General features: G+C 53.2%; 1 protein-coding gene across 13 annotated transcripts in view; it reads left to right on the forward strand.

The window, feature by feature from the left end:
- Positions 1–217: 217 nt before the first annotated feature.
- SH2D3C (SH2 domain containing 3C) overlaps positions 218–20062 on the forward strand; it is a 43383-nt gene continuing 23538 nt past the window's right edge. For 4 of the 13 annotated variants that reach the window (XM_016961717.4, XM_009457333.5, XM_009457334.5 and 1 more), the window contains exons 1-3: positions 239–419; positions 4621–5098; positions 17459–17498. In XM_016961717.4, the coding sequence (XP_016817206.1) occupies positions 383–419; positions 4621–5098; positions 17459–17498 (555 nt within the window). In that variant the 5' untranslated portion in view covers positions 239–382. Of the gene's footprint in view, positions 420–4620; positions 5099–7540; positions 7939–16690; positions 16989–17458; positions 17499–20062 lie in introns of those variants that run through there. The other 9 variants (XM_016961718.4, XM_063788226.1, XM_001150131.6 and 6 more) reach the window with 8 other exon arrangements.

Below are 20062 nucleotides of genomic sequence, written 5' to 3' on the forward strand. Positions count from 1 at the left end.
CTTCCCAGCCTGATGGCCAGGCCCCCTGACAGCTGTTGGCAGGTCCCCAGCGGCCCCCAGCCCACTGGGCTCCGTTCCCAGAGCCTGCGGCCTGCTCCTTAGACCTTCCAGGTCCCACGGGCTTGCCGTCTGCCCCCTGCCCCTGCTGCTGAGGCCAAGGAGGCGGCCCACAGGGGCTGGGGCTAGGAGAGGCCCCAGCCCCCGCCCCCTGCGGAGAGGGTGGGGAGGGTGGAGCTGTGGGAGTTTCACTGGTTTAAAAATACACAGAGGAAGCGAGTAAGAGAAAGGGGAAGGGGAGGTGGGAGAGGCACCTCAACTTTGATGTCCAGAGCCTTGAGTGGCCACTCGCAAGCTGGCCAAGGGCTTCACACAACTTGCCAAGATGACAGAGGGGACCAAGAAGACCAGCAAAAAGTTCAGTGAGTGTGGGGTGCCGTCTGCACTGTCCTTCATCCCTGGCTCTCCTCTGGGCCTCTCTCTGCATCTGTTTCTTCATCACTGTCTCATTTCTGTTTTTCTCTCTCTCACTCTTTTTCTTTTTTTTGTTTTTTACTTTTGGACACCAGTGTCTCTGTCACCCAGGCTGGAGTGCAGTGGCACAATCTCGGCTCACTGCAGCCTTGACTTCCCAGGCTCAACTGATCCTCCCACCTCAGCCTCCTAAGAAGCTAGGCAAATAGCTAGGACTCCAGGCACAATCAAATTTTCTTTTTTTTTTGGCCAGGTGCAGTGGTGGCTCACGCCTGTAATCCCAGCACTTTGGGAGGCCGAGGCTGGTGGATCACCTGAGGTCAGGAGTTCGAGACCAGCCTGGCCAACATGGTGAAACCCCTCTCTACTAAAAATACAAAAAATTAGCTGGGTATGGTGACACGCACCTGTAATCCCAGCTACTCAGGAGGCTGAGGCAGAAGAAACGCTTGAACCCAGGAGGTGGAGATTGCAGTGAGCAGAGATTGCACCACTGCACTCCAGTCTGGGCGACACAGCGAGACTGCATCTCAAAAAATAAGTAAATAAATAAAGTAAAATACAACTGATTTTTTTTTTTTGTAGAGACCGGGGTGGGGTCTCACTTTGTTGCCCAGGCTGGTCTCGATCTCCTGGGTTCAAGCGATCCTCCTGTTTCCCGCCTTGTTTCTGTTTCTCTTTGTCCATCACTGTCTCTCTGCAGACGTCTCTGCTTCTGGGCATCCCGTGGCTTTCTGGCTGTCACTCTGGCCCAGCATCTCTGTCTCTCTCTCTGACTGACTTCGTTCTCCATCTCTGTGCTTCTCTTTATCCGTCTCTTTGTCTCCCCACCGCGTCTCTCGATCTCTGCAGTCCACTGTGTCTCTGGCTGTCTCTGACCTCGCGGCCGGGCAGGGGAGGCATTCGCACACTCCATCCCCTGCCCGCAGGCCTGGGCTCACATGGGATCCCAGGTGGGGAGTTACTGGGGCAGCAGAGGGATGGGGGCATCATGGGATCCCAGGTGGGGAGTTACTGGGGCAGCAGAGGGATGGGGGCATCATGGGATCCCAGGTGGGGAGTTACTGGGGCGGCAGGCGGATGGGGGCGTCATGGGATCCCAAGTGGGGAGTTACTGGGGCGGCAGGGGGATGGGGGCGTCATGGGATCCCAGGTGGGAATTTACTGGGGCGGCAGGGGGATGGGGGTGTCATGGGATGCTGTCCCACATTCCCAACAGCAGTGAGGCTGGGACCCAACACTTGGGTGGGGAAAGAGCACAGAGGTACTAGAATCAGGCTCCAGGGTGAGGGGCCACACTTGCCCACTGCTCTGTTTTCCTGTGTCTGTCCTTCCCAGTCCCAGCAAACTTTTTCTGTCTCCTGATTCCTTTGATCTGACCCCACCAGGGTGGGGGACGTGTGGCATAAAGGGCAGTGATTGTGACTGCATTTCCCAGATGGCAATGCTGAGGCGATTATGACTGCATTTCCCAGATGGCAACGCTGAGGCCCAGAGACTTGCTTGAGGTCACACGGGCTATTGAGCAGGGCCCAATCCCAGACCCTGGACTCTGGGCCTCAGTTTCCCTCCCAGCCCCCACTATCTCCTCCAAACGTCTGGTGCCCAGGAGGTAAAACCAGTGGTGCTGAGAAAGAAGGCGGTTGGGGGTCCTCCCTCTGGCCACTGATGCAATTTCCACCCCCACCGCATGCAGCAGAAGGGCAGAGCAGCCACATTTGCCGACACGTTTCTCAGGAGACCAAGGCAATAACCAAATAGGGCCGGCAGGGCTGGGAAGCAAACCCCTGAGCACTGACCCAGCTGTGCTGAGCCCTGGGCCTGTGTCCAGGCTCAGCCATGGCCTTGCTGTGTGACCTTGGGGGAGTCCCTCCCCATTGCTGGGCCTCAGTTTCCTCCCTTGTCAACTGGGGGCATCCTACCTGCATCCCAGCACGGGTGCGAACAGCTGAGGAGGTGGAGGATGCTGAGGATGTGGAAAATGCCGGAGTTTTACCTTTTTGCTCATCTGGAGGCTGTGGGGAAGTCAGTTGGTGGTGGCTGTGAGAAGGGACAGTCCCACAGCTGGGGGCAGGGGGAGGGAACTCACATACACCCCCGCAGAAACCAGGAGATGGTATCACCCCAGCCGTTCCTCTTGAGTCTGGAGCTGGGCTCAGCTGACAGGAAGGAGAGAACCACAGACAGTGCGACCCTCAGGCTCGCAACAACCCCCTCCTCATTCCACCCCCACCCCAGGTGCACAGAGGCTGGCTGGAACACTCCCCAACCCCCTACACGAGCACAAAACACGCACACCTGCTCCACCTACCAGCAGTGTGAGCTCGGTTCATTACACTGCTCTGAATCTCAATTTTCGCATCTGGAAAATGGGGATTAAACTGTGTCACTGAGTTATGCTGAGAATTCATGCAGCACATTTGGCAGATGCAGAATCATTTTCAGAAAATTTTAAATTATTATTATTAGTGGCCAGGCACGGTGGCTCACCCCTGTAATCCCAACACTTTGGGAGGCCGAGGTGGGTGGATCCCTTGAGGTCAGGAGTTTGAGACTAGCCTGGCCAACATGGTGAAACCCTGTCTCTACTAAAAATACAAAAACCAGTTGGGCGTGGTGGCACTTGCCTGTAATCCCAGCTACTCGGGAGGCTGAGGCAGGAGAATCGCTTGAACCCAGAAGGTGGAGGTTGCAGTGAGCCAGGATTGCAACACTGCACTCCAGCCTGGGTGACAGAGCGAGACTCTGTCTCAAAAGAAAAAATAATAAATAAATAATTATTGCTATTAGAGACAGGCTCTTGCCCTGTTGCTCAGGCTGGAGTGCAGTGGTGCCATCATAGTGCACGGCAACCTTGAACTCCTGGTTTCAAGCCATCCTCCTGCCTCAGCCTCCCAAGTAGCTGGGATTACAGGCACACACCAGCACGTCCAGCTAACTTTTTATTTTTATTTATTTATTTATTTATTTTGAGATGGAGTCTCACTCTTGTCACCCAGGCTGGAGTGCAATGGCACAATCTCGGCTCACTGCAACCTCCACCTCCAGGATTCAGGCTATTATCCTGCCTCAGCCTCCCAAGTAGCTGGGATTACAGGCATGCACCATGCCCGGCTAATTTTTGTATTTTTAGTAGAGACAGGGTTTCACCATGTTGACCAGGCTGGTCTCGAACTCCTGACCTCAGATGATCTGCCCGCCTCAGCCTCCCAAAGTGCTGGGATCATAGGCATAAGCCATGGCACCAGGCCTTACTTTTTTATTTTTTGTAGAGACAGGGTCTTGCTATGTTGCTGAGGCTGGTTTTGAACTCTTGACCTCAAGCAGTCCTCCTGGCTCATCTTTCCAAAGTGTTGGGATGACAGGTGTGAGCCGCCACCTCACCCAGCTGAGAGACATTTATCATCATCATCATCATCATCATCATCATCATCATCTTTGCTAATTCTGATTGAGACTATTCTGTGTGCCACGCACCATGTTAAGCATGTTATTTATAAGCTTTTCTTTCTTTTTCTTTTTAATTTTGAGACGGAGTTTTGCTCTTATTGCCCAGGCTGGAGTGCAACGGTGCAGTCTCGGCTCACTGCAACCTCCGCCTCCCGGGTTCAAGCAATTCTCCTGCCTCAGCCTCCCAAGAAGCTGGGATTACAGGTGCGCCACCACACCCGGCTAATGTTTGTATTGTTAGTAGAGAAGGGGTTTCATCATGTTGTCCAGGCTGGTCTCGAACGCCTGACCTCAGGTGATCCACCCGCCTCGGCCTCCCAAAGTGCTGGGATTACAGGCATGAGCCACCACGCCTGGCCTAAGCTTTTCTGTAATTCTCACATTGCCCTAGTGGGTAGGTGCTAGAATCTCTATTTTACTGATGTGGAGAATGAGGCTAAGCTTAGAGAGGTCAAGTGACTTGCCTAAGGTCACACAGCTAGGATGTGAAAGAGCAGGAATTCAAGTCCAGGGCCACGTGACCCCAAAGCTCCCATCTTATACCACTTCTAGGGGTGTGTTAACAATTTTAGAAGGGGTGTCCGGGAAACCGCCAGCCCTCTTCAGCCCCTCACCGAGTGAAACTGCAGGAATTGTTCATTATTATCATTGACGTTGACATTGTCATTAACTTCTTTTCCTTCCCTTCCCCTCTGCTAGAGTTCTTCAAGTTCAAGGGCTTTGGGAGTCTCTCCAACCTCCCTCGATCCTTCACTCTGAGACGATCCTCAGCTTCCATCAGTAGGCAGTCCCATTTGGAGCCTGACACCTTTGAAGCCACGCAGGATGACATGGTGACGGTGCCCAAGAGTCCCCCAGCCTATGCCCGCTCCAGTGACATGTACAGCCACATGGGCACCATGCCTCGCCCCAGCATCAAGAAAGCACAGAACTCACAGGCTGCCCGGCAGGCCCAGGAGGCGGGTCCCAAGCCCAACTTGGTACCCGGAGGTGTACCCGACCCCCCAGGCTTGGAGGCAGCCAAAGAGGTGATGGTGAAGGCCACTGGCCCTCTAGAGGACACCCCAGCAATGGAACCCAACCCTTCAGCAGTGGAGGTAGACCCCATCAGAAAGCCTGAGGTCCCCACAGGAGACGTAGAAGAGGAGAGACCTCCCAGGGACGTGCACTCAGAAAGGTAGGTGCCCAGGGGCTGGTTGGGACCTGCAGGGATGGCTTCTGTTTTTTTCTTTTTCTTTTTCTTTTTTTTTTTTTTTTTGACACAGAGTGTGGCTCTGTCTCTCAGGCTGGAGTGCAGTGGTGCGATCCCGGTTCACTGCAACCTCTGCCTCCCGGGTCCAAGCAATTCTCCTACCTCAGCCCCCCGAGTAGCTGGGACTACAGGCGCCCAACACCACTCTTGGCTAATTTTTGTATTTTTAGTAGAGACAGGATTTCACCATGTTGTCCAGGCTGGCCTCGAACTCCTGACCTCAGGTGATCTGTCTGCCTCGGCCTCCCAAAGTGCTGGGATTACAGATGTGAGCCACCAGGCCCGGGCTTCTTTTTAACCCAGTACACATCTGGGTTAAAAAGAAAAAAACCTACACATTGACCAGGTGCTTACTGTAGACCAGGTACTGTGCTAAACCCTTTACTTGTAATTAGCAAAAGAAAACTGGCAAGGAGAGACTGTTACTGTTTCCATAGGACAGATGAGGAAGCTGAGATTCACAGAGTGACATCATCTGCCTCAGTCAGGGTGCATATTTGCTAATGACAAAGCCAGCATGTGAACCGAGACCCCCTGCCTCCAAAGTCCCAGTCAGCCTCTAGCATGGGCCCTCAGCTGCTGGATGGGTCCTAAACCCAGTCACTAGACCCCTGCCCTGAACCCCCTCACGCAAATCATCACCATTAGTTCTGCTGGACAATACCTCCACCTAGTCTAGAAAACCATTTGTCAGCTTAATTTGGTTATAGGGTGAGTTGAGTTCATGTAAAAATACAAATTGTGATGATAGGACAATAGCTCCCATTTAGTAAGCATTTTTACTGGGTATCAAAACAAGTATCTCACTGAAAACTCCATAGAAGATTCAATCATTAAGGCTGGGTGCGGTGGCTCATGCCTGTAATCCCAGTATTTTGGGAGGCTAGGAGTTTGAAAACAGCCTGGCTAACATGGTAAAACCCCGTCTCTACTAAAAATACAAAAACTAGCAGGGCGTGGTGGTGCGTGCCTGTAGTCCCAGTTACTCAGGAGGTGGAGGCACGAGAATTGCTTGAACTTGGGAGGTGGAGGTTGCAGTGAGCCAAGATCACACCACTGTACTCCAGACTGGGCAACAGAGCAAGACTCAGTCTTGAAAAAAAAAAAAAAGATTCAATTATTAGCCCCACTTACAGATTGGGAAACTGAGACTCAGCCAAGGTTACACAGAACTGGGATTTGAGCAGGAATCTGCTTGCTTCCAGAGGCTGCACACTTATGTACCACATTAGACTCACCACCTTCTCAATCCTAGGGCCATGCCTTTCACACCTCGGGAGACCCCTCAATCCCAGCCAAAGGAGTCCCCGGCTTTTCAATCCTTAGAACCTTTGTCTCAACACACCAGTCACATGTGCCTGTTGAAATAAAGAAAAAAAGTCAGCTGGCCGGGCGCAGTGGCTCACGCCTGTAATCCCAACACTTTGGGTGGCCGAGGTAGGCAGATCACAAGGTCAGGAGTTCGAGACCAGCCTGGCGAAAGAGACCAGTCTGACCAACATGGTGAAACCCTATCTCTACTAAAAATACAAAAATTAGCCGGGTGTGGCGGCAGGCACCTGTAATCCCAGCTACTGGGGAGGCTGAGGCAGCAGAATTGCTTGAACCTGGGAGGCAGAGGTTGCAGTGACCCAAGATCGCGCCATTGCACACTCCAGCCTGAGCGACAAAGTGAGACTCCAACTCAAAAAAAAAAAAAAAAAAAAAAAAGCCAGCTGAGCAAAAGTAATTGTAGGGCCAGAGTTCTGGGACCTTTCTTTCTTTTGTTTTTTTCTGGTAACTTTCTTGAGCAGCTTTTTCCTGAGACACCAAGCACAGCCTCTGTCTCTGAGCTGTAATTGCCTAGACCCCTGATCAGTGAGGAGGACCATGTAAAGGGGTAGAGTGAATCCAGTCCAGATGCTGCCTCTTACTGGCTGCATGACTGGACAAATCTCTTCCTCTCTTGGAGCCTCAGTTTCTCATCTGATAAATGGACGTAACAATAGCATCTACCTGGTCGGGTTGTGGTGAGGATTCAAGAATAACATACCTGTAAAATCTCAACACAGTGGCTGGCATGCTGCACTCAGTAAATGGGAATGCTGTATTTACGATTAATAGAACTCATGTTTTTCCACCATCCCTGGCTGCCTTCTGTCATCCCCTCCTACATTCGTCCTCATTCGGGAGTAGAGGACCAAGGATTGTATGTAGCTGAGAGGGCTTGATGATGGGTCCTGGGGCGTTCTAAGACACCCCAAGGTATGAGACTGCACTAGGAGCCTGGCCCCTCCCACCCAGGGAAGCCGAGTTTCGCGGGAGCGGGGCGGGGCGGGGTGGGGCGAGGCGAGGCGGAGTTGAGGGCGTGTCTAGGGGCGTGGCCTACCTCAGGCTGCGCGGAGAGCTGCTGGGGAAGCGAGCGTTGGAGCCGGGCGGGCGAGGCGGAGGGGTGTGCTAGGGGGCGAGGCCTTCCCGACACTGACTGATGGGGAGGGGGCGGAGCGAGACCGCAGGCGGAGGGCCGTGTTCGAGGCGGAGAGCGTCCTTCCCCGCCGGTGGAGTAGGCGGTGGAGTGGGGCCAGACAAGGAGTGCAGGGGCGTGTCTGGGGGGCGTGGTCTACAGGTCAGTCTCCGCCCCCGGAGTCCGGCACTGAACTCTGCAGCTCAGTGGCCCGAGAAAGGCAGGAGCCGCTGGGCTTAGGAGGTCCCCGGGCTGCCGGCGGCGACAGCGGGGGAAGCATGACTGCTGTGGGCCGAAGGTGCCCCGCGCTGGGGTCCCGAGGGTGAGTGACCGAGCTGGGCCTGGGGAGGGCCAGCGGGGAGCAGGAGAGGTCGAAGGAGGAAATCTGCACCCCTGGGGCAACTGACAAATTTGGGGGCGGGGTTAGCATCAGGGACTTTTCTAAGCCAGTTTTCTTTGGGTGTAACTTTGTCACCGCAGGTCAGGCATCTGCTTATCTACTCTACACAACAGCCCCAGAAGGGAGGTACTACTATCACCCCCATTTTATAGATGAGGAAAGAAAGATTTGCCTGCCGAGTTTGACACAGCCAGTGAGCGTCAGAACCAGGGTTTAAACCCAGCTTCCTGGCCCATGCTCTTAATACCTGGGCAGCACATTCCTCTCCAGCAGGGCCAGGGCCGCTGAGAAAGGTGGTCTTGAGAAACCTTGAGAATGGCAAGTCCAGGACCCAGCCCAAGCCTTCTTCCCCTGTGGACAGAGCCCTGGTGGGCCTAACAGTGCCTCTGGCATCATGCTTAGCCAGGAGCTGACCGAGGAAATGAAGAGACTCTTCCCCTCCAGCATCTGGAGTGTCCCGAGGAGGATGGGGTTAGCAGACCAGATTGAGCCCCCTTCTGGTGCCCCGGGACCCAGTGCTCCATCTGCCCTCCAGGGACTGTTGAACATTCCTTCCAGAAGTCCCTGAACCTCAACCCTGTGCCCTGGAGTCAGGGGAGCAGCCTGGCCCATGAGATCTCAGACTAGCCTTGCCCCATTCTGGTCCTTAGTCTCCCCAGTAGCCCAGATGGGCCTGAGATGGTCTCTGAGGATCCATTCAGTTTGGGGAGGACATTTGGGAAATGCCAGTGAGCAAGTTCGGGGGCCCTGTTCCTGAGTGTCTAGAGGAGGCCATCCCAGGCCTAAGCTGGGGAGACAGTGTCCCTCCCCCACCCCGGGGAGGCAGGGTGCACCTGGAGCAGGAGGAAGGAAGGGGAAGAGGTGAGGCTGCAGGAGTTTCCTGGTGTCCTGTTCCCTGCTGAGATCATGGGGATGAAGAGGAAGGAGGGAGGAGGGACCTTTAGCTCCCCCGGCTAAAAAAGGAAAGCACCAGCCTAGCCTGCCCCCTACCTCCCAAGGACCCTCAGTCTTCTGCAGGTCCGAGAGAGGCACCCTCCCTCCTCAATCCATCTTACAGAGGAGGAAGCAGAGGCCTAGAGAGGGACAGGAAGCCCCAGCACTCCCTACCCCACGCCTACCCACACTGGAATTGTCAGGCGAGGGTCCCACCAGGCATGATCACCAGCTGACAACCAGCAAGCACCTGACAGGTGTTGTCTAGCTCAACACTAGACTGGGGTGTGAGGTGGGAGCCTCTACTTGCTCCATTTTGCCAGTGAGGAGACTGAGGCTCAGAGAGGGGAAGGGACTCTCCTGGGGTCACAGAGAAATTGGGTGTCAGGCCTCACTATTTGATCCCAGGCCTGACTAAGCCCAAGCTCTAAACCACTAGGTCACATTTCCCCTCCTGCAAGTAAAAATCTCAAAGTTTTTCCTTTTGTTTTTTCTTTATTTCTTTTTTTTTTTTTTTTTTTTTTCGAGATGGAGTTTTGCTCTTGTTGCCCAGGCTGGGGTGCAATGGTGTGATCTCGGCTGACCGCAACCTCCGCCTCCTGGGTTCAAGCAATTCTTCTGCCTCAGCCTCCCGAGTAGCTGGGATTACAGGCATGCGCCACCACACCTGGCTAATTTTTTTTTTGTGTGTGTGTTTTTAGTAGAGACGTAGTTTCTCCATGTTGGTCAGGCTGATCTTGAACTCCTGACCTCAGGTGATCTGCCCACCTCAGTCTCCCAAAATGCTGGGATTACAGGCGTGAGCCACCGCACCCAGCCAGCTTTTTCTACCATTATTTCAAATGACTTCCCATGACTCCCTGGAAAGGAGCCCATTTTACAGATGAAGATGTTGAGATTTTTGTGAGGCTAATAACTTGCTTGAGTTGATGCAGTTAGTTGAATGGGAATGATATTCATTTTCATTTTGACTGAGGTACAGCTATGCCTCAGACACTGTTCTAGGTCCTGGGAGATAGCAGTGAGCATGGCAGACAAAACCCTGCCCTCATGGAGTCCCCATTCCAGGGCAGGGGAGACAGAAGATAGACAAGATAAATGAGTTCTGTGGTCGACTAGAAGAGAAAAGCCTTACCGAGAAAATTTAAAATCAGCTCTAGAATTGGTTGGCGAAAGTGGGGAGTGGCTGGTGGTGCCAGTTTAAGAAGGTTAGCCAGAAAGAAAGGCTCAGTGAGGAAGTGGTGTTTGAACAAAGGAGACGAAGGGACAAACCCTCTTGCTGGCTGGGAAGGAGCATACCCGGCCAAGGGAACAGCGTGTATAAAGGCCCTGACGTGGCATGTTTGGGGAACAGTAGAGACCACTGTGGCCGGGGCAGAGCAAGGTGGGGAGGACAGGGAGGGGTGGGCTGGGAGGCTGGGATGGAAATGGGAGCAGATAACGTAGGGCCTGGAAGAGCCCAGCAAGGACCTGGCTTTGGCTCTGAGCAAAACGGGAGCCATTGCTGGCCTTGAGCAGCGGCAGGCCCCACTGTGACTTATGTTGTTAAAAGACCTCTTTTTAGGAGAATCTTTTCTGTGTTTGATGTTTTTTTGAGACAGGGGCTTTATTCTGTTGCCCAGGCTGGAGTGCAGCGGCTCGATCATAGCTTGCTGCAGCCTCGAACTTTTAGGAGGATCTGATTGCTGTTCTGTGTCGCTTTTTAGTGCCTCATCTGAGTGTCGTTTGCCTCCCACCTAGAGATCCAAGCCCCTACCCTCACTCCCAAGGGGCTGTTCGGAAGGAAATGGAGACTTGAGAACCAGGGGTACCCTGTGTTGCCCCTTCCCCAGCCCTGGTGCCAGGCACTGAAAACAGGCCAGGATACTCCCCCCACCACTCCATTTCCTTTTGGAATGTTGATTCTGGTCCAAGAATTCCCAACTCTCCCCAGAGTCCCACGACCCTCTCGGCCCTGCAGGGTGACGTCAGCTGCTGGGCATCTGGTAGCGATTACCCACCAGGGGTGGGGGTCGTGGTGGGCCGTGTCTGTGCAGCCTCTTCAGACTCTGGGAGGCTAGTCCTTGTCTTCCGAAGGGGCCCAGCTGCTCCTGGCTCTCATTTCCTGTGGAGACTTTCTCACAGTCCTTGAGACCCCCGGACGCCTTGGGCTGTGGGAACCGGGCTGGCTTGGGAAGGATGGGCTGTTCCCCCGACCCCTAGCTGGATCCACATCCCCCCAAACCCCCAGGGGACCCAGTTGCAGGCTGCTGGACCTGCATGGGGTGAGGGCTGGGGAGGATAGGGGTCAGGTACAGCAGTAGCTCAGAGGCCCACTGACTGTGTGACCTTGAGCCAGTCCCTTTTCTTCTCTGAGCCTTAGTTTCCCCATCAGTAAATTGAGAACAGTGACAGCACCTGCTTCATAGAGTCACTGTGAGGACGGGATATGTCAGGTGGAGCATTTATTCTGGGCTTGGCCCAGGCAAGTACCAGTAAACAGGAGCTACTCATGCTGTAGAAAGGGAAACTGAGGCCTGATGAGAGGGACTTGCCCAGAGCCACACCACTTCCTACCTCCCAGCCGAGGGCCCTCTCAGGCTCCACCCCATTTCCTCTTCCTGACATTGGTTCTGGGCTCTGGTTGAAATGTTGTTTTTTTGTTTGTCTGTTTCTTTGCCTTCCCTCTCTAGCTTCACCTCCTCTGCACCCAGAAGTGGCTCCCAATGTCTGGGGGAGTCCACCCATGTAAGGAACAGAGCAGGGAATTAGACATCAGGCCATCTGGTTCTAGTCTGAGCAGCTGCATGCCCTGGGTCAAGTTACAAGCTTCAGTTTTCTCCCCTGTAAAATGGGGCTTCGAGATCCAGGCGTTCCCTCATCCACTAGCACTCAGTAGATGCCTTTTCTTTTCTCTCTTCTTTGGCAGGTTTTGAGACTTGGGTGGCAGCTGTCAGGGCCCAGCATCCTCAGCTCCGCTCTGGGAAGAATGGCCCCTGCTCTGCCTTCTCCTCACAAGGCTGTCGCCCGTCCTGAGCTCCTGCTGGACACTGCAGCCCACTCAGGAAAACTGAGGGCTCCAGACGGTGGAGAGGGAGCAGAATGTGCTGGGCACAATGGTGGCCCATCTTGGGGAGTGGGGCAGGGCTAAAGCCAAGAGCCTTCCCGGCAGGGAATCCCACAGGCCCCATGGCTGGTGTCCTGGGAGAGACGGGGCTTTCCACCCAGCTCTTTTTGCCCAGGGCCTTTAAGGACTGAGAAGCTCAGAGCAGGCAGGTACCTGTTGCTTCTCTGCGGTGGGTGAGTGAAGATGGGCGTGAAGGAAGGAAAGAGGCTGGGCACAGGGCTCACGCCTGTAACCCCAGCACTTTGGGAGGCCAAGGCAGGTGGATCACCTGATGCCAGGAGTTCAAGACCAGCCTGGCCAACATGGTGAAACCCCATCTCTACTAAAAATACAAAAACTAGCCGGGCGTGGTGGCGCACACCTGTAGTCCCAGCTACTCAGGAGGCTGAGGCAAGAGAATCACTTGAACCCAGGAGGCAGAGGTTGCAGTGAGCCGAGATCATGACACTGCACTCGAGCCTGGGCAACAGAGCAAGACTCCATCTCAAAACAAACAAACAAACAAACAAAAACAGGAAGGAAAGAAACTTCAGCCCCCCAGGAGGGGCATGGTGGGAGGGTGGCAGATCTTCATGAGTGGAGTCTGGAGCAACAAGAGGAGCCCCACATGGGCCAGGGAACCTTGCACCCCTCCTTCTCATGTGGTCCTCACAGCCCCTCTGGGAAGATAGTTATAATGTGCCCACTTTACAGATGACGAAGTTGAGCTTCAGAGAGGGAAGGCAGGGAGCCAGGGATCAGAGGCAGGGGAAAAGCTGAAAGGCAGGTGGCAGAGGTTGGGGAGGTCTCCACTTGAGGACGTATGTCCAGGCCTCAAGGCCCAAGGGAACAGACAGGGAGAGAGAGCAGACAGGCCTATGCAGAGGACCAGGTCACTATCATGAAAGAGGGCCAGGGTGGGGCAGGATGGCAGCCTCTCCCCACCCCTTCTCCTACAGGGCCCCTGGGGGAACGTCACCCTTCCTTCTGGCCCAGGATGAAGGCCCTGAGGGTGAAGCTCAGATTTAAACATGCATTGGGAAAATAAGGATAATGGGCTTTAATTGCTGCTCATTAATCCAATTAATTAAGCTAATGTATGCAATAAGTGGTATCAGTTATCAGAACAAATCAGTTAATACAGGCAGTGAAAGGGCTTGGTTATTTAAATAATTAATGCTGATGATTAATGGGACTGATTTAGCTCAATTGTCACTATTATTTATTAATTGATTTCACCACTAATATGGCAGGAGAAGTCTCTTTTAGGTTTGTAAAATGAGGAATAAATAAATTAATTAGTGGAGCTGAGTTTTAAAAATGGATGCTTTGATTCCTGGATTTGATCATTACAATGGGAGGGAGAGTTTTCTAGAAATCCCCAAGCAAACTGAACTCTGAAGGCTGAGTAGGAATGACCCTAGCCAAAAGGGAGCGAAGACATTCTAGGCAGAGGGAACAGCACGTGCAAAGGCCCTGAGGCTGCAGGGGGTGGAGCTCTTTGGAGGAAGTTTGAGGAGGCCAGAGTGCAAGGAAGGGAGAGGAGAGAGAAGAGATTTGACCAGCAGAGGCTGGGTCACAGATGGCCCAGCCAGGAGGACTAGACTTTGTCCTCAGGGCTGCAGGGGGCTGCTGTGACACTCATTCATTCATTCAAAAAAATATATTTACTAAGTTCCTGATGGTTCCTGACATTGTCTAGACAGAAACACAAACCCTTGTCCTTGTGGGGCTGACATTCTAGTGAGAGGAGCTAGTCCCTGCATGAGAGGAAATGCGTGCTAAGTCAGATGAGGGTCAGGGCAGAATTAAGCAGGGAAGGGAATGTGGTAGTGGAGGAAGATCACACTTTCAGAAAGGGTGGCCAGGGAAGGCCTTGCTGAGAAGGGGACATTTTAGTGAAGAACTGAAGGAGGGGTTGGGTGAGGTTGCTCACACCTGTAATCCCAGCACTTTGGGAGGCCGAGACGGGAGGATCGCTCCAGCCAGGAGGTCGAGGCTATGGTGGCCATGATCTCACCACTGCATCCCAGCCTAGATGACAGAGTGAGACTCTGTCTCAAAAAAAAGAACTGAAGGGCCAGGCATGGTGGCTCATGCCTGTAATCCCAGCACTTTTTGGGGGGCTGAGGCAAGCAGATCACCTGAGGTCAGGAGTTCAAGACCAGCCTGGCCAACATGGCGAAACCCCATCTCTGCTAAAAATACAAAAAATTAGCCCGGCGTGGTGGTGGTCACCTGTAATCCCAGCTACTTGGGAGGCTGAGGCAGGAGAATCGCTTGGACACGGGAGGCGGAGGTTGCAGTCAGCCAAGATCGCACCACTGTACTCCAGCCTGGGCGATGGAGCGAGACTCCATCTCAACAACAACAAAAACGAGCAGGAGGGAGGGAACCCAGGGGATATCTGCCGGAAAAATATTCCAGGCAGCAGGAATAGAAAGTGCAAAGACCCTGAGGTGCGGTGGGGGAGATGGAGCAGCGCAGGTGAGGGGGAGTGTGGTGGGCCATGGGGTCAGTGTGCAAGGCTGTTTTCCAGGACCTTGGCTCTTACTGTGAGTGAAGCTGGGGGGCCACGCAAGTGGGTTGGAGCAGAGGAAAGCTGTGATCTGGCCTTCCTTTGAACAGGACTGCTGTGGCTGCTGTGCGGGGAGAATAGGTCTCAGGGACACAGATGGAGGCAGGGAAGCCAGTGGGAGGTGGTGGTGATAGTCCAGGCAAGTGATGGCAGCGGATTGTAACTGGACATGGTGATTGTGTCTTGGACATGTCAGAGTGTTGTAGCGCCACCCCATGGTGAGGCCATGGGGCGAAAGAGTGGCCCCAGAGCCTCAGCTTCCCTGAGCTGGTCCTCTGCCCTGAGCACCCCTATAGGCTCTGGCCACCCTAGTCAGGCCTGATCTCTTGTGCAGGCACCCTGTCTCCAAGGCTCTGCCCCTGTCCCAGAGCCCGAGGGGAAGTACAGGAAGCAGGAGGAAGCGCTGGGTTGATCCAGTGTCCTGGCCAATCTGTTCCCAGCAGTGGGAGGATTTCCGGGCCTGAATAGCAGGAAATGTTGGGATGGGATGCCTCACCCGGGAAGAGTGGGCGGAGGTGGCTGGGGGAGGGGTCCCTACTCTACCTCACTCCCACTGCTGCTGGACAGAGAGAACCCAAAAGCCTACTGTTGCTGGGCTGTAGCTTGAGGGACTGTGGTTAGTTACCAGCTAGGGCTTTCTAGGAGAGAAGATTAGCAATGAAGAACCCTAGTATGTTAGAACAGGGAGGGCTATCAGACAACGTCTTAAGGAGGAGCTTTTGGCTTTAGGATTGGGGGAACTCACAATTTTATTTTTTATCTCAGCTTTCTTTTGTTTGTAAATACTAGGCTCCTGTATTTGAGGAGGAGGTCCAATATTTGACTCCCCTCCCCATTTTGCAGATGGGAAGGCTGAGGCCTTTCTTAACCAGAGAACCTGGACCCAGCCTAACAAAATTAATGATGACAGCGATCAACAATTAAAATTGGCTCTTTACTATTCATGCATCCCTTTAAGCAATATTTCTTTCTTTCAACCTCTTCTTCTTGGGTTCAAGTGATTCTCCTGCCTCAGCGTCCCAAGTAGCCAGGATTACAGGCGTTCACTGCCACGCCCGGCTAATTTTTCTTTAAGCAATATTTCTTGAGCTCCTGCAGGCACTGTGTTGGGGACTGGGTCTCAGTGGTGATTTAGACAAAGTCAACACTCTCATAAGGGCATCAGATAATTAAGTCAACAAATAAATATGAAGTGGCCATTTCAGGCAGAAATTGCAAAAATTGAAAATAAAGTAGGGTTGGGAACACAGAGTGAAGAAACGAGGGACTATTCAAGGTTGGGGGGTCAGGGAAGGCTTCTCCGAAGAGGTGACATTAAGCAAAGCCCTGAATAAAGAGGGAGGAGGGACAAGCTTCATGAAGCCCTTGGGGAAGAGCATTCCAGGCAGAGGGAACAGCAAGTGCGAAGGCCCTGTGGCCGGAACAAGTTGCCAAGGAGGGTGGGGCAGAGGCAGAATAAGGGACATGAGGTGCAAGGGAGACAGCCTGGAGGGTTGGCAGGGTGGCTGTCGGGTACCAGCAGGCCACACAGGGCCTTGTGGGTTGGAGAACAGATGAGCCAATTTATGCCTGTTTTTCTGGCATAATCATGGTACCGTCTTTACTCTCACAAAGGAAGAAAAGTTCTGGTTTGGATGATAAATTGCATGGCCATGGAGAGGAGTTTAGATTTTGTTCTTCTAGAGATGGGAGCTGCTGAAGGGCTGAGGATGGTTCGTTTGCCATCAAATGCTTAGGTTGTAAGCTTAGGTGCCTTCTGGCCTTGGGGCAGAAGCTGACTGTGGGTGGCAGTGGACACGGAGCCCGAGGGAAGGCTCCTCTGCTCCACTGGAGACACGAGGGTGGCCCCACTTTGGGGACGGGGTGGACATGCGGAGAGGATTCTGACGGCGGAGCGGCAGGATTTCCTGGTGGACTGGGTGTGGAGCTGAATGGAAGAGGGGGCACAAAGGACCACAAGGTTTTTGGCCAAAGCTGCAGGAAAGAGGAAACTGACATCAGCTGAGATGGGGAAGATGGGGAGGGGGCAGGGAGGAGCCACAGTTCTGCTTTGGATACACAAGTTGTAGATGGCCTTCAGATATCCAAGGGGAGGCGTCCAGGAGGTAGTTGGGTTGCCAAGTCTGGGGTTGGAGGGGCAGGTCCAGGCTGCCTGAGGGTAGGGGTAGCATTTAAGGCCATGCGGTGGGGGGAGTGGTTCACGGTGGCCCTCAGGAGGAAGGAAGGAAAAACAGCCATCTCTGGCCTCTGGCCTCTCCAGGCTCTCCACCCTGGGGGCAGAATCAATTCTGTAGCCCTCTAGCACCGGCAGTGGCTCCGCAGTCAGCTGGGCAGTGGCCGTGACTGGGTCACTCTACCCTAGGAAGTGAGTGCAGGGTAAGAGGACGGGCTGATCCCCACTTGGGGCCCTCCAGTGTTTAGAGTCAGGGATGATGGGGGTGGGGTGGGAGGAGGGGGTAGGGAAGGCAGACAGAAGAAGAAGAAAACCAGGGAGGCGTGGTGTCTGGAGTCCAGTGAAGAAAGTGGTTTGGGAAGCAGACTCCATAATAAGCATGTAATGTTCATCACGCCCTGAGTCCTTGAGTCAACGCCATTAGGCAGAGGCTGTCATTATTCCTGATTTACAGATACAAAATGCAGGCTCAGAGAGGTGAAGGGACTTGCCTAGGAGTGCACAGCTGGAAAGTGGAGGAGCCAGGCCAGCTGATAAGTGCCCCCTCCTGCCTTCAGGGTGATCCTGCTGGGGTCCTAAGGGCCAGGTGCTGGCCCCAGGCAGGCAGGCAAGAGACCGGCAGCTGGGGAGCCAAGCAGGGCTGGGGATGCTCACTTGTCTTTTCTCCTTCCAGGGCTGCTGGAGAGCCAGAGGCTGGAGGCGACTATGTGAAGGTAGGAGGGGCTGGGCCAGGGGTTGGTCAGAGGACACTGAAGGTCTCAGAGCCTGCTCCATTACGGGTGGGCAGAGCCCTTCCTCAAGCCTTGTTAGGAGCCAGACCTCACTGTGTATTCCCAGGAGGGGAGGTTCTCGGAGTCGAGGCAGCATTTGGATCCAGTTTCATTCTCAGCACCTTCTTCCTACACCAGCCATTATTCTTTCCTGGCCCCAAACTCAGGGCAACCCAATATTTGATATCATCTGACCCCACTCACTTGCCAGCTGGACGGGGCCCCAACAGTGTCTCCATGTAAAGGATGCAGCTTTCCAATCCCACCCAATCTTTGTGCACCTACTGTGTGCTGGCGCTGGGAGCAGGGAGCAGGAGAGGATGACTCAGTTCTTTATCACAGATAATGGGCACAGCTCAGATTTATCCAAAGCTTCATTTATCCTGGGTACTGGGAACATTGAAATGCAGTTTTGGCCGGGCACGGTGGCTCATGCTTGTAATCCCAGCACTTTGGGATGCCAAGGCGGGCGGATCACCTGAGGTCAGGAATTCAGGACCAGTCTGGCCAACATGGTGAAACCCCATCTCTACTAAAAATACAAAAAATTAGCCAGAAGTGGTGGTGCGTGCCTGTAATCCCAGCTACTCAGGAAGCTGAGGCAGGAGAATCGCTTGAACCCAGGAGGCGGAGGTTGCAGTGAGCTGAGATTTGCGCCACTGCACTCCAGCCTGGGAAAAAAGGAAAAAAAAAGAAAATGCAGTTTTGAAATAACAATGATAGTAATAATAATAATCATAAATAACATATTGAGTGCCTACTGTGTGCAGACCCTGTGCTGGCTGCTAGACACTGGAGGAGAGGCATTCTTTACATGAGAGGTATTTGATTTTCTCCCTCATCACTGGGTAGGGAGAGCCTTCTTGTGCCCGTTTACAGATGGGAAACTTGAGGTCCAGAGAAGTGCAGTGACTTGCCCTGGGTCACATTACTTTTTTTTTTCTTTTTTTTATTTTTATATACTTTAAGTTCTGGGGTAACACGTTCATGTGCAGAATGTGCAGGTTTGTTACATAGGTATATACATGCCATGGTGGTTTGCTGCACCCATCAACCCATGATCTACATTAGGTATTTTTCCTAATGCTATCCCTCCCCTAGCCCCCTACACCACATACTTTTAATGGTGAAAACCACAGTTACTTTTGCACCAACCTGATATTTTGAGGAAGAACTGGGATTACACCCCAAGTTTGATGCCAGGACTATAGCCAAAGCCCTTGACCTTCTACCCCCAGGAGCCCGCACCCTAAGCAACGCCCTGTGCTGAGTACTGAGAGTAGGCAGAGGGCAAGGAGCACCAGGCCCTGAGTTCAAAGGGCTCCCGGTCCATGTGGGACCCATGGAAGAAGCATATAGTGCTTTGCGCTTGTTTTTTGCAATCCATCAGATCCAACTTATATTTTTATTATTATTTTTTTAAGAGATGGGATCTCGCTCTGTCTCTCACTGCAGCCTTGAGCTCCTGGGCTCAAGCAATCCTCCCACCTTAGCCTCCTAAGTCCCTGGGACTACATGTGTGTGCCACTGCTAATTTAAAAAAAAAAAAATTTTTTTTTTTTGAGACGGAGTCTCACTCTGTTGCCCAGGCTGGAGCACAGTGGTGCGATTTTGGCTCACTGCAAGCTCCGCCTCCCGGGTTCACACCATTCTCCTGCCTCAGCCTCCCGAGTAGCTGGGACTATAGGTGCCTGCCACCACGCCCGGCTAATTTTTTATATTTTTAGTAGAGTCGGAGTTTCACCGTGTTAGCCAGGATGGTCTTGATCTCCTGACTTCGTGATCCGCCTGCCTCGGCCTCCCAAAATGCTGGGATTACAGGCGTGAGCCACCACGCCCGGCCAAAAAACAATTTTTTTTTAAAGGTGGGGTCTCACTATGTTGCCCAGGCTGGTCTCAAAAGCCTGGCCTCAAGTGATCCTCCTGTCTCAGCCTCCCAAAGTGCTGGGAATACAAGCACGAGTGACCACGCCCAGCAAATCCAAATTTTAGTCCCGTCAAAGCATGATGGGCCAGGCCCAGTGGCTCAGGCTGGGCACAGTGGCTCATGCCTGTAATCCCAGCACTTTGGGAGGCCAAGGCGGGCAGATCACCTGAGGTCAGCAGTTCGAGACCAGCCTGGCCAACATGGCGAAATCCTATCTCTACTAAAAATACAAAAATTAGCCAGGCGTGGTGGCACATGCCTGTAATCCCAGCTACTGGGGAGGCTGAGGAAGGAGACTTCCTTGAACCCAGGAGGGAGAGGTTGCAGTGAGTCGAGATAGCACCACTGTACTCCAGCCTGGGCGACAGAGCAAGACTCCATCTCAAAAGAGATTTAAAAAAAAGCATGATGTAGGCTGATATAGAAAACCCCACAAAACTAAAAAACAAATTTTAGTCTGAGATCTGCCACTTACTTGCCACTGGATTTGGGTGTGGCATTGCCTCCCTGAGCCTGTGTTTGACTGTGTGAAATGGTAACAGGGGTGCCTCCAACCCAGGGTTGCTATGGCTTCAGTGAG

Source organism: Pan troglodytes, chromosome 11 (genome assembly GCF_028858775.2).
Source record: "Pan troglodytes isolate AG18354 chromosome 11, NHGRI_mPanTro3-v2.0_pri, whole genome shotgun sequence".
Taxonomy (NCBI): domain Eukaryota; kingdom Metazoa; phylum Chordata; class Mammalia; order Primates; family Hominidae; genus Pan; species Pan troglodytes.